Source organism: Lichenostomus cassidix, chromosome 3 (assembly GCF_008360975.1).
Source record: "Lichenostomus cassidix isolate B80296 chromosome 3, HeHo_3.0, whole genome shotgun sequence".
Lineage (NCBI taxonomy): Eukaryota > Metazoa > Chordata > Aves > Passeriformes > Meliphagidae > Lichenostomus > Lichenostomus cassidix.
This window is the reverse complement of record NC_139483.1, coordinates 100,301,756-100,316,777: the sequence shown is the minus strand read 5'-3', so window position 1 is coordinate 100,316,777 and position 15,022 is coordinate 100,301,756. Positions and strand designations below refer to the sequence as shown.

Sequence of the window (15,022 nt, the reverse complement as noted above, 5' to 3'; positions counted from 1 at the left end):
TCAGTAACCTTAGAAATGTATACATTGACTTCTGAGAACTTGAGGGTGACTGTCAAGACTCCATTGCTGCTTTGTTCCTCTTTCTCCTGTTAATGAAAAGTGTGTAGCTGTTGACATGGTGTTTCTTCATACAACTTCATTAAGAACAGTCTCAAAGGGAGTGTCAATGTCCAGTGCTTGAAAATGCCAAGCTTTTTCCCATTGCCTCTCATCTTGTCAGAGATTTAAACATGAGAAGTCATTTTGCTGAAACCATTTATCAGGTAACAATGACCTGCATCTAGCTTGATCTGGCAAAATACAAGTGAAGGAGCTCTATGTGTTTCATCCTCAGTCATCTTTTATTTGTGAAAAATGCTTAATTAGAAGAAAGATTTATGTTCCTATCAAGTCTGAGTAAACTTGTTATGACGTTGTTTATAATTCTGGAGACATTGTTTCTCTGCTGGTAATGCATAAAAATTAAGCTTAAGAAATTTAATTTAAGTTTTAATTAATATTTTAAAGCACTAATTTCCATTCCTTGAAGATGCAATTTATCCGTATGAAAACATGTGAAATGTATTTTTCCTGGGAACATAAATTTTAGCATGTATGATTAATTAAATACTTAAAGATGCAAATGAAATATTTTCCATTAACTATACAAGTATAGCAGATAAGACAAAGTGGAGAGAAAAGCTGCGTAGCTTGAATGCACACCACAAGTTTTGAACGTGAGCTCTGGGCACTGCAGTGCTCTGTGACAGTAGCAGTTGCTTCAAAGGAAGATAGTGCTCTGGAGTAGATTCATGGGGAATTACTCACTTTCTCCAATAGGTCTTTTGAAATGAAGGTGTAAGTGCAGAATGGTTGAAACAGTGCATTCTGAGCTTTGATCCCAGTTTCAGAAAAATTCAGCGCTCATTAGCAATGTAATCAGACTTCTGTTATTACGTTTCAATGAAATAGGTGGATAAGCTGTGCTTCAGCCTTGGCTATCTCTTGGTAAATTTCCAGCCCTGGATACACACCGTGCATTATTGAGCACAAAACATACTGCAACTTGGTGAAGGAGGGATCCAGAGAGACCTGGAGAAGCTCAAAATGTGGGCCCATGGGAATCTTATGAGCTTCAACAAGACTGAGTGCTGGTGCAGCACCTGGGTCAGAGCAACCCCTGGGACCAATCTAGGCTGGGGGGTGAACACATCCAGTGCAGCCCTGCTGAGAAGGATGTGGGAGTGCTGTGGGTGAGAGGCTGGATATGACCCAGCCATGTGCCCTTGCAGCCCAGAAAGCCAAACGTGTCCTGGGCTGCATCCAAAACCCTGTGGGCAGCAGGGGAGGGAAGAGATTCTGCCCTCTGCTCTGCCCTGGTGAGACCCAACCTGCAGTGCTGCATCAGCTCTGGGGTCCCAGCGCAGGAAGGACATGGAGCTGTTGGAGTGAATCCAGAGGAGGCCACAGAGATGATTTGAGGGATGGAGCAATTCTCCTGTGGGGAAAGGCTGAGGGAATTGGGATTGTTCAGCCTGGAAAAGAGAAGGCTTTGGAGTGACCTAAATGTGGTCTTCCAGTACCTGAAAAGAGCTACCAAAATGAGGGAGAGAGGCTCTTGACAAGAGCATGTAGTGACAGGAGAAGGGGAATGGCTTGAAACTGGAAGAGAGTGAGATCCCCTTGTTGTAGGAAAACAATCTTCACTGTGAGGGTAGTGAGGCGCTGGAACAGGCTGCCCATAGAAGTTGTGGCTGCCCCATCCCTGGGAGTGTTTCAGGGCCAGGTTGGATGGGGTTTGGAGCAACCTGGTCTAGTGGAAGGTGGTGGAACAAGATGATCTCTAAGGTCCCTTCCAAACATTCTGTGATTCTATTATTTAACCTCTTGTTGTGATTTGTTGGGAGATGTTGTTCCATGTTTTGTAGGGTATTAAAATCCAGAAAATCAAATTCTCTATTTGCTGCAGTTTTCCCCTTATTCTGTTGTTTACTCTTAAGTAACCAATTCCAGTCATGCCACCTCCTCCACAGCATTTTCTCTCTGTAACTATCCTCTCCACTGTCTCAGAGCCCACTGTGGTATGTAGTACACTTTCTGAAACGGTTTATTAGAGAAGTGAATGTGCTGTCCTTGTGGAAATAACCAGTCCATGCATATGCATCCCAATGCACCTTGATTGCTCTCTTGACTTCATCTGTCCATCAACCAGAGGTCTCAGGATTTTGTTCAGTGGGGCTCAGGTTACTGTTTTGACTTAATTAGGCTAATTTAGCATATTTTTAAATGCAGTAGTTTTACCATTGTTAGGTTTTATTTGTTATCATATAGTCATTTACTTACCCTAGACACTTTCTTTTTAGGCCATTGGAGGTTTCTTTCCACATAAGCTAGCCTTGACAATAATTTGTCTGCATTTTTGTCTGTTCAATGCTTATAGTCTCCCCAAAACATAGTTTATGTAAGCAAGGAAGCAGCCATAAACCCATGAGAAAATCTGTTTTTTACCTTTACTGTTTGATCATATACTGGGGGCTTTTTGTTTGAATTTTTGGTTTTTTTCCTGTTAGCAGATCAATTTTCTTTAGCGGTTTCTAGTCAGAAATGTTGTTCTAAGCCCTTTGAAAACATAAGTAAATTGTAAATCTGGTTTTCTTTAGGCATTAATATGTTAGTATCTTAAATGAGTATTTTTTATTAATAACTGGGACAGTAGATGCTATCCTTTTTTCAAAACAGTTTTCTTATTCTGTCGACCATCATGCTAGTAGACAATTCTTATTTAGAGGTCTGTAAATTCTGTATCATCTGATGGGTCCCACTCTGGTGTTCTTAAAATAGTTTTTACTTTATAGTAAATGACTATATTTCATGTTGATTGAAAGAGTGAGGGGTTCACATTGCTGCTATTGTTAACCCAGGGATCCAGCTTTCATGACTGTGACTGTCAGGACATTAACTACACAAAATCAAAAAGAAAATCACCAATTGCAGTGCTAACGTAATGCCAGTTGGTGTGACAGATGCATGATGCTGCCTGCCCTATTCTGATTATTTTTATGGCTGCAACAGAGCTACTACTGTATTTCAGTTTTTACAGCTTAAATAATTTTGTGACAACCATCCACCTGGTATTTTAATTGCTCCTAGTCTAGGTCATAAATATGGATAAACAGTGAAGGAATTTTTCATTAAAAATCTGCATCTCCTCTTTTTAACAGATAAGAGTAGTACTGAAATATTTTTTTAAATTGGGGTTGACATCAACAATCTCTTCTTCCTATAAGAGTATCTTAGTTTAGTGTGAGTTTTTCTTTTTAGAAATGTATCTTTGACTTTGCTAGTTTTGCCTATCTGCAGAAAGATATTTTGGAAATAATTTTGACAAGGTTTCATTTATGTGTAAAGAGCTTTTAAAATAATTTTGCTTTATTCGCAAGAATTGCAGACTTTGATTATCAAGACTGCAGTTATACATAGGGGTGAATACTGGGAGCTTCTGGATGACTGCTTCTTGACGGTAGTTCTGATCAGAAGAGGAAATTGAAGAGCCACTTGTGTATGGTGTGGAGGGAAATGGCTGATGCTGATTTAACAGTTTAAACTTAAAAGTAGTATTTAAAGATTAAAATCTTGACATTTCTAGGCTGTATCATCCAACACTGTTGTCTGCTCTAAATGTTAGAGTATCTATATAATATATAAATTCTGAAATACGAAACAATGATTAGTAGCTGGTGCATACACAGAAGATTACTTAACATTTGTGTGACTCCCTCATGTTGCACAGGTTTTAGTTTTAGTCATACAGGGATCCAAATTTTTACCTATTAACTCACACCTAGTCATCATACAATTTAAATTACATGTATGGTAGTGCTGTCTCTTTCAGTTCCAGCTAGCTACTTATAGAAGTCTTGTAAATGCATAATTTTTTTCTTTATTAACCCTTATCCTCTCTACCAATATCTATGTACAGTCCTCAGAGGTTTTGTCTGTGCTGAAATGTATTTGCAGATTAGGACATAGTCTCCTGCAGAATATAAATGAATGGATTTTATTTTCTGCACGAGTTATTATTTTTTATGCATTAGGCAACACATTTGTGTTTATTGAATCTATATACATTCCTTAGTGAGCTGCATATGAAGCAGATAAAGAATTAAACAATATATAAATCAGAAGAAAAATGTTCTTGGGTGTTTCTACAAGAACTCAATGTGTGTCTGAGCCTTAGTTTATTCATCACCACAAGGCTTCTTGTTGATTTGTTTTTTAACTTGAATCCCGTAACTTGCTTATCCTGTACACTGGCTTTAGTTTGAGCAGGATTTTACCTGTGAGATTATGTGCATCTCTTTAGTTTCTGCGTGCAGCAGGCCTGCCTATGTGCTCAGCATTCAGAAATAGTTTGAATATGTGAAGCCCAGCTCACAGGAAAGTGCAAGAAAGCCTGACTGCAGAGTTCTTACTCCTCTGGGATATAAGGCACGGGTTGTGAACGCTGAGTTTGTTCATGCAAAACCATTGATTTCAGTTTTAATTTTGAATTCATTATTCTAAGATTGCAGTGTTGATAGCAGACACTTCTTTCTGTCAGACAGTGTTTGTGTCTTCCAGTCTAGGTCAGAGCAGCCCCTGACCACTGAGACCAGCTCCAGGAATCACACCTGACCAGTGCCTGAGATTATTGTCCAAATACTTCTTGAACTCTGTCATGTTTGGTGCTGTGACCATTTCCTTGGGGAGCTGTTCCAGCACCCAGCCACCCTTCGGGTGAAAAGCCTTTTCCTGATACCAAGCTAAACGTCCCTGACATAGTACTTTGAATGTGGTTGGGGTTTTTTTAAATTATTTTTGTTGGTTTCGGGGTGTTGCTGTTTTTAAGTGGATATTCTTTAATAAAGCTGTTGCTTTGCCATTAACTGGGATAAATCCATAAGCATAGCTCTAAAAATCTTCTTTCAAGGAAGGGAATTTAATCTGCAGCACTGGCCCAGGCTACAAACTGGATCGTGTTTTTTTCATTAAACAAGTGCTAAATCCTGGTGTTGTATAGGAGCATTTTGTGAGGCCAGTGGAACTGTCTTTTAAAAGTTGCCATCTCTCAACTGTGACTTACTACTACATTAAGTTTCCATTTACCAAAATCCAAAATGGGTTGAAAGTAGAATTATCAACATGAGAACTAGGATAAATGGAGAAAGTAAGATGAAAACAGATTATTTAAAGCTGACAGGTTCCTTGCCATGGAGGGAGTATATTTGGAACACATTTCTGAGAAGGGAAAAGTTGCCTTTGCTAAAGGAAAGAGGGACTTTACAAATGACACATATTAGCAGACAATTTTTTTTTTTTTAATGGAACTTTGTCCACAGAGAATCTTTGACCTTGCCAGGTATACAATTCAATTTTATGTGTGTAATCTTCAAACTACACTTTTCTTCTCCAGCAGTGATGTGAGTAAACTAATACTTTTATAATCTAAACCACAGATTTCTGTGGGTTTTCTCGAAACTAAAAGTTCTTACCAGCTTTACAGCAAAGGCTTTCCAAAAATAAGAAGTGCAGTAGTGAGCCTGATTGCTCAGTAAGGAAGTAGATTATGTCAGTAATTATGCAGATTATGTCTCATCATAGTTACTGGGCAGACTCCATTTTTCTAGGAAATCTTTTGAATTTAACTCTAAAAGATAAGTAATCATTAACATCTGCAAAACAGTGTTTTGTAAATGTGTTATTTGAACTATATTTCTTAATTTCCTGACTCTGTACATGGCAATGTATTGCTAAGACACAGAGTAAAAAGTATTCTATCACATTATCATTTAGACCTTGATAAAATTTCAATAAATACTAGAGCAAGTACTTTAAGGGGATAATAAGTTTGATGGAAATCTGTAAAAGCTATCTTTGAGGAGCAACATTCACTTGACCTCATTAGCTCCTATGCAGCCATCTTGTGGGAGTACACATTTCACATGTGGAAAGTGATGAGCTTACTTAGGTCTGTTTTCTCACAGGGAAACTGCATAAGACAAAATATAGAGGGTCCAGTGTCTTTTCATAATGTGTGTGAGTCTATAAAAATGTCAGTGCTGGTTGAGATCAGGGCCCAATATTCTGTGTCCAGCATAACCACTTGGTGACCAAAATAGCAGACATGGAAGGAAGAGTAGGAAAAGCAAAAATATACACAAAACATACTGCAATATTGCCCTCATCTGTGGGTAGTCAGAGTGGGTTAATTAGGAATAAGAATGGGAAAGTAACTGTATAGACAAGCTGTGAATTCGGGTGTTACTTTGGCAAGATCAAGTAAGTCTAATCTTGAAGAGAATAAAGTAAACAATAGTCTTTAAAAGCTTCTAATCTTCCTTGTGCAGAGTCAGTAGCTATGCAATTTCAGGAACAGTTATACAGCATTGCAAGTTGTGGGTTTTTCTTTTTCTAATGGCAATTTTTGACGTTTGTGTTCAAATTGCGAATAATTGTTTTCAAAATTCCTGTTTCACTTAACTTGTAATTTTCTACGTCCTTTGTAACAAGTGTCTAACTTTACAGCCTTGTACAGGAAGTAGGTTTCAGCAACTTATGTTTGTGCACACTTCCAGTAGCTGCACAAATACCAGCAGAACAGGGATTACAGGCTGACCTACTAAGTGGAAAGATTACTTACTTCAGTGACCAACTCCTCCTGGCCTGTTGTGTAGGAAGGACAATATTTCTTTGCTGATTTACCTAATTAGATTGTAAACTCCTTGAGGCAAGGCTGTTGTATCTTTGAACCATGAACAGCACACCAAGAAGGCAATTACAGAAATTCAGTCAAAATCCTTTTAGTCATTGTTTATAAACCATGTTAAGTCCTGTCCCATGAGTGGAAGGAAGTTTAAGATTCAGCGTTCCCTATCTCAAATCTGAATAAAGTCTTTGATGTCACATCTGCCTGTTGTTTTGAAATGCAGCACAGATGAATTCTTTACCACTACGGCTTGGACAGGGGGGTTGGAAAGATACATAAAATCAGTACTTTTTACAAGGAAGTTCTGACAAATTTCAAGTCCATTGCAGCAATAAGGGACTAGTCCAAATGCGTGCTTAGTGTTTCTATTTTCAATGCCATATTAATTTAAATTTATGCTGCAGTATTGAACATGAACACATTTTGAAAGATTTACATTTACCATCTGGTAGACGTAATAAAATTAATTTTATAATCATGTAAATCAGTAAGTTTCTCGTTGCATTTCTTGGAAACTGCAGATTTCTTTGCCTTTAGTACAGGGAGTTGCTTTTAAGCATGGATATAACTTTTCTCAATAAATAAGCAATTACAGTGAAGAAAAATATTTTTCTGGTTTCTGCAGCTTCATTTATAAACATCCTTATTTATTTCCTTTGTAGCAAGCAAAATCTGTTGATGAAAACTGTGCCTCTGTCACGCTAATGTAGAGTAAAAATGGAATTTGTAGAATAGATACCACTGGGCAGAGGGAGGTTGAGGTCTGTCTGCATTAGTTTTCCTGCTCACCATTCTCATACATAAATAGCATTTTTCTGTTATTTCAGAGAAAGGAGAGGGTTGAATCGGCTGAATCTTTTTATTGGCATTTCCATTTTTTTTCCAACAAAAGTCACTCTCATCAACCAAGGCAGTCAGCACCAAAGTGTCAACTTACATAGCTTTTAGCAATAAAGCATTTACAAGTCTATTGGATGTATCTGTCCTGTAGGATCAGAACAACATTATATTAGTGAATATCTACAACTTAAGGACACAATTTAGATACAGCAACATTCCATGGTTGCTGTAAATACAGGTTTTAAACTAACTTGGATTGCAGTAGTGAGTTAATGTACCAAACTAAACTACTGATCAGTCATGTATGATGGCCACAGTTTTATTTAACTTTGTCATCTTTCAAGTGTATCGTCTTCCAATTTTTATAAAACAATAGATTTCTAGAAGCTACAGAACTAACTTGTGAGGCAGCTTTTCATATTTGGACTCTTTCATACATATCACATGTGATGAATATAACACAATAACAAATGCATAGAACAAGATGATGAGTCAAAACTTTATACACTGAAAGTCAGTAAACTGTGGAGTGCTTTTAACATTTTGGTCATCTAATAGGATCTAGTGTGTGAGAAAGGAGTCTTACAATAACAAGATTTAAGGTAAGTCTGTGAAAGATTTGATCAAAAGGCAGAAAAGTTGGTTTTATTTGAGGAGTGATTTTGAGTGCACAGTTTTTAATTCAATGCTGACTCCATTGTGTGCTATGATAATTTTTTTGTGTAGCCTGTATTTTGCTTTGTGAATTTTCTGTATGATTTTTGTGAAGGACCATTAACATATGCAAATATTTGTATATTCTTGATTCTGAGCATATGTAGTCCCTCCATAATGATATAGTGTGTTTTAAAAATTTAACATAAGATTTGCCTTTACTTAATTTGTATTTTGGTTTATAATCTGTCATGAGTATAATTTCTATGATTAATTCCCCTAATTGACTTTCCCATTGTGGTAAATATTTGTGTAGCCTTTTAATGAGAAACATGATGCCAGCTGTGTTCTACTGCCAAAGAGACTGCCTGAAACTCAGGAAAATCAAGTCAGATTGAGCAAATATGTTGTTGAAACTGCAAGTCCTTTCTTCTCTTTTCCATGGCTTTTGTTGTTTTGTGGTTTGTTTGGGGTTTTTTTCCACTTGTTTTTCATACTTTGGGGTCATCTGAAGTTCATGCCTGGCTATGGGCCTCGTTACTCTCTTCACTGACAGATTTTTCTTTACAGGCACTTGTTTTAAGAGGGCTCTGAGCAGTTCATGGCAGGTTATCTTTGCATGGTTAACCTTGGAATAGTTTAGGTGGATGTTTGGGGTTTTGTATTAAAAAAAAAAAGGGGGAAGCAGAGTTATATTATCCCATTATTTTTTGTTACAAGATTCAGAGTCATCTGAATAGACCATCCAGAATCACTACAAAGATAGCGTTCAATTAAAATTGGAATTTTAAAAAAATCTGGTATTACAACAAAACAAGAGGCTTGACTAACCTCAGCAGCTCATCTCAGCTCGCTTTCACTTTGTAAAGATGAAATTACTACCTTTTTACAAAGAACATGCTCTGTTTCTGCTGTGGGAGGTGGCTGCTTCCTCACCATGCTCTCCCTCAGCCTCAGAAAGCGAAGACAATAATACAGAGAAAGACTTACATTCTCTGTGTGTGTTTTAAATAGATCTGTCTAGATATATGTATGTATATACATACATACACATAGTAAATATAAATTAAAAAGTCATTCCTGTATGCTGTTTCAAGGTATTGCTTCCTTCCTGCAAGGCACTATCACTTTGAAATCTCATTTGTATCACATTAAATGGAAGTGACATGTATCTAAAATGCCATATAAAGAGTGAATTTTCACAACTACAAATCATTAACACTGTAGAAAGTTCACTTTATTTTTTTACTCTTAGTGAGAAACATAGGTGACTTGGAAAAAGGCCATTGTCGAGAGAAATGCTGCAGAAATGCTCTCCATGTTTGAGAACAGAAAGTTAATCCTTCTGATTTACTTCACTTGAATTAATATACGTTATGTCATGAGCAATCATGTTGCAAAGATCCAGCTGTCCAAAACACAAAATTGTGGTGCTACATTAATTAAGCTCATAAAAAAATGTAAACCCAAGTCAGTAAAGATGTATTATTAGGCAGAATTATTGGAATTCATTTGATGTTCGGTAGGATGTCTGATCTCCTCTGCTACTAATGGGGGACCTTCTCTGATATCTTTTCTCATCGATATTGTCTATGCCATTTATTGCCATTTTTATGGCTATCATTAGAAATATCTTAACATTTAGTCTGTGTTTTGAAGTAACGTTATTTGTGCACATATACTAAAATGTACTCAGCATTCAGAATGCTACTTACTTGGTTTCATTATCTAAAGAGCTAGTTCTCTGAAAAAGGGGTTTGGGGACAGGTCAGCAGTATGAGAGCTGTTGTGTAACTAGTGCTTGATTTGCTAAGATCCTAAATATTTTTGAACCTTAGAGGTTAACGTCTTATGTAGCTTTTATCCTTTCTTGTTTATCTCCCTTCCCTTTTCAGCCTTGTCATTTAAATATCTAGTATTATAATATTATATGTTATCAAGTATATATATTACAACTGGGTAACTGATGGCTGCTGTGTGACATTTGCAATACAGAGAAGTATTTCAAGTGGGCAGATCTAGGAAACATTTTTTCACTATCTGAAATATTTTAGTATTGTGGTGCTTTGAGATATACTCTGGAGACAGAAGCAAACAGTTTTTAAACACTAAATATTTTAAAGTCACAGATTATGGAGGCAACTCAATAAATGCATCAGTAATGTTTGTTTTCCAGCCTCTTTTGAAAATTTGCCCTTGATGTATCAGAGCCGCTTTGAAGAGATTGGGATGCGATCTTTAATCTTTCAGAGTAGCTGTAGAACTAAGGAAAACTTTGTCCATGTTTGATGTCTTAGAACTACTTGGACTGAAACAGAAAAGTTAACATTTAATGCTGTGTATCTTCAGCAGAATTATAACAAGAAATTGAAGTGTTTGATATTCTGAAAGTTTCTGGACGTGGAAGAAAAATTCAGTGTTAGAATGTGTTAATAACACAGAGGAAACTCCTTAGTTATTGTAACAAATAATTTTTAAACTCCAAAAACTTCTGTATGTCATGTAGGCAGCGAATTGCTATTCCATTTGTGAAAGGCCCCCTGGTGTGATAGCCAAACTTTTTAACAGAAGTTACTTCTCATTTATTAGCAAGTTGGTTCTCATTTACAGCAACCTTCCTTCAATAGCCAGACCTTTTGCCTTGCAAACTTTTACCATGAAACCGCAGGCAGTAATTATTTTTAAAAGAACATGTCATCAACTGGAGTGAATTCAAGTCCATGCAAAAGCTGCAGGTTTTCAACAAAGATAGACACTTCTCCCTAGGTAGAGCTAGCTGGGAGCTGATGGGGGTGTGGGATTTTGTTTTTCTTAGGTTTGAACACCTATGCAGAGAAGTACTGTATTACTTGTTAGCAAATGTTCTTTGATGGGTAGATTAATTTAGAAGCATCTTTTGGGGCTCTTTCCTAGATGAGATGAGGTGCTGTAAATTCAGATAAAACTATTGGATTTTCATAGGTGAGTTAGAGTAATATATAAGCACTGGCCATAGTCATTCTTTGAAAAGATGTGTTTCTATATGTATATATATGTCTTTATGTTGAGAAAAAGAAATTTAAGGAGTTTTTGGTTGAAGAAGACAGAGATAAGATCCTCTGAACTAATCAATAAGTGTACTTCTGTGAGGTTACATTTTTCTAGGCATATCCACCTGAGTCATTCCACATCATCTGTGTTTGTCCCATTTTATTTGCATGTAGTTGAAAATGAGAGGTAAGAAAATAGATTTCTGAGAAAATGATGTTCACTGTTTTTCCTCCATTGTTTTGGAACAGTGATGTTCTTCACAGATAGTTTGTTGATTGCTTTTAAATCATTGATTTCTGGGGAAATTAAAAAAAGAAAGAAAATCTGGGTTAGTTCGTTTGGTTTTTTTGTCTCCTCAGCTAGAGATAACAGATATTGAAAATGAAGAAAAAAGGTACAATCTCTTCCTGGGACTTCTGGAGTCCAGTCAGAGTCTGTCTGAGTTTCAGCACTTGGTCTTACTGCTTCAGGCTTGGCCACCGATGGACAAGAGCAACGGGTGAGCATTTCTTCAAACAACAGTGTAACAAAAGTGTTCGGAGTCTTCTTGCTTGAGATCCTGTTGTTTTCGGTCAAATAATTCAAACATGGCAGGTAGCAGGATGCCCTTTGGAAAGAGTCATACTGGGAAGAATAAATGGTTCATTTAAAGCAGAAATGAATCAATTAGTTTCTTGTAAAACCTATAGATACACATATGTAGTCTGTGTCATGGAGGAGGCAGAAAAATGTTTTATTGCCTGAACTGTTGCACAGGAGAGTGTTCTATCTATTTAAATTACAAGCTTTGTATTTTGCTCTGGTTTTTAACAGTATAAACAAAATCCGTAAAAAAAGAACAGAAAGTTCTGACTGTTCTTTGTATTCAAAGTTACACTTTGCAGAAAGGCCTTTGAAAGGTAATGTTCAGATGGATGTGGCAGACAGTCTGCAGGAGATCTGGGAGGGTAATGGTACCAAGCAATGGCACTTCTCTTGTCTAGATGCACTGCCTGTTATTTCTGTCTCTGAATAAAGCATCCAAAGCAATTTAAGATGCAAATAATTATAGGACTTCAGGATTGCACCCGTCAGAGTGGATATTAACTCAGCGTGCTAATTTGGAATATTCAGACTACATTATATTCTATCAATTCTTTGGGTTTTCTCTGTGACTTTTTGAATATATTTGAAAGTAAAAAATTTAGCTGTTATATTCTCTAACTGCTAATCACTTCTAAGATGCAAGGATTCAAATAAACTCCTGTTAAGAGGCAAGGGACACATATCTTTCAAAGAGTAGTCATAGCAATACCTTTTTGGCTAGCCATGTCTGACAGTTGTTAGGTTAGAGTCATTAAATGGTGTTTATTTTGGATTACTTAGGGGTATTGATTACAACCTGTTTTACCTTGGGGACTACATTCCCCAAAGTGTTTATGTGCATTGATTTTTCAGAAAAGTTAAGGCTTATCTTTTTCTGGAAAGTGACTCTCTTGTACACCTGTAGAGAACTGGTGGGTTGCAAATAAATCTGTAAGGGTTTTTCACATTCAAACCTGCAGTTGTTCGGAATTTCTGGATGAACATTAACCAAAGTTCTTTGGTGACAGTTTTCCAAGCCAGAAATTGTCTTCAGTACATTAAGAATTACAGGGACTGCTGTGTGATCCTTCACAAATTCATGTTTCAATTTTCATTCTAAGTTTTGGTTTTGGTTGCAATTGAAAATTGAATGCCTCACAGTGTGTGGTAACTGTCAATTTTTTTTTAATCTACACACTACTTTTAACAAAAAAACAAAACTTACAGAACAAAAGATCAAGTGAAATACTGCTGCAATTAGCAAAGTCTTTTTCCTTGGATTGAACAGAAAGACCAAAGAGTTTGGGAAAGGAGAAGCCTTCTTGAATATAGGCAGTTCTTGTCTACTGCTTTGTAATGGAGGACAGAAGATATCATGTAATTGTATCTCCCTCTTGGTGTTACATTCCTTCAGGCTGACTTCCTAAAGTAAAGAATAGAAGAAAAAGTTTGGTCACAGCTAACTGTGGATCACATTTCAGAGGTGGGATACCTCTTTTAGGCTTCAGCTATATTAGAAGTGAAAATTTCTGGAACTACTTCAATCCACCTGTATCCTAAGTCATTTAGAGTGTAAAGTAGTTAGTATGGCTCCTAAGCAATTACACAGTCACAATTCTTCCCTTTTCTCCCCCTGTTGCAAAATTCCACGTTACCAGAATTCAACTCTGCTTAGCAGCCTAGGTGTTTATATATGTGTGTGTTTGTGTGCTCCTGAAAAGCCCAGCGTTGGAGTGATTTGGAGTAAGGAACAGGAACTGTTTTGTTAGTGGTGTTTGCAACAATCTCGTTTTAAGCAAGTTGTATTAACAAATTTTTGAGCAAAGAGGAAAACATCAAGAAGTTCAAACTATATGTATTAACGTGTTTGTTTACTCTTTACTCTTTTTTTCCTCCTCTCCTTCAGAAGAGGGTCATTATCGCATACTGTTTACAGCCAATTTAATGATCCATACAGGAACTGGGGAATTTAAGTCTGAGTCATGTGAATACTTTGAATTTTGATTTTCAATCTGGCAGTAAATATCTAATACTTACAATTGAATATAAAGCTGGAAAACACAATTTATTTTTTAAAGGCTTAAAAGGAAGGACAGGTAAAAGAACTAAGGTTTGAGGGGGTTTTTGGTAGACTTTTAATTTTTCTAACCTCTGTGTTAATAAGTCCGTACTTCTTAATGGCTTTTTTTTTGAGTTCTTGTTTTCTAGAAAACTCCAGTTGCAATAATGCTTATTATCACAAGTACAATTCTCTTCATGTTGTAATATGCCATGTTTACTGTGAGAAAACAGAGAGATAGCTTGTTTGTTTCAGTCAGCACGCGAAGCAACACTTTTAAAAAATTTATTTTCATAACCTTGTTATGCATGCATGCTTTTCCACCCAGGTGTCTCATAGTCAGATGTTATTTTAAACATTTCATAAAGGTGTTTCTTAAAAAGTTATTGACTGTACCTGAAGCTCTGCAGTCCTTTGGAACTTGCTGCCTACATTCAAAAGGCATTTTTTATATTTACTATAAATGTTGATAAGGTGTTTTGGAAATGAAATAACTGCAGTGTTAGGGACTCAATATCTTAGTTCACTTTTTTTAATCTTAATCCCAAATTTCCCTCTTTCAGTTTTGGGAAAAAAATTAAGATGTTTCTGCTGTGGTTTTGAAATAACTGCTTTTTGCATGATGAGAAATACTTTTACATAACCACAGCTGAACTAAAGTAAAATTCAGGAGAGAAGCAAACTGAATTCTGCCTGTAGGTGTCAGATTTTGGTAACTGAATTTTGGTTTTAATTAGAGATAGCATATAGTTGTTAATAGATCAAAGGAGTATTTGAAATAGTTATAAGCAATTGTAATGAGAAAAGTTTTGTTTATGTAAACAATATAATCTGATACTTTACTTAAATAAATTTGCAAATATGTCAAGTCTTGATGGCCTTGCATCTTTCTGGTTATTTGTGTTTTGTAGAGTGATTTTTGTTTCCTTTTTCTAATGGGAAATTCTTACAGATTTTCTTAATGTACTCTGGGGGCAGCAGCTACAGAAATGGAAATTCATTTTGACTCTGTGCCTGTAAGCGAGAAATGAATCACATAGCAGGAGCTATTTCTTTATCTTTGCTAACCACTGGCCAAGGTGGAGTTACAGGGTTTTTTCCTTCTCCTGCCCTTAATGCGGATGCAAAGTTTCAGTGCCTCATGTTCTGTT

General features: G+C 36.5%; 1 protein-coding gene across 2 annotated transcripts in view; it reads left to right on the top strand.

Annotated features, from left to right (window-relative positions):
• The window catches only part of NBAS (NBAS subunit of NRZ tethering complex), a 160,743-nt gene that overhangs the window by 123,528 nt on the left and 22,193 nt on the right, over nt 1-15,022 (top strand). For both annotated transcript variants that reach the window (XM_085056878.1, XM_085056877.1), the window contains one exon: nt 11,608-11,747. In XM_085056878.1, the coding sequence (XP_084913004.1) occupies nt 11,608-11,747 (140 nt within the window). The remainder of the gene's footprint in view (nt 1-11,607; nt 11,748-15,022) is intronic.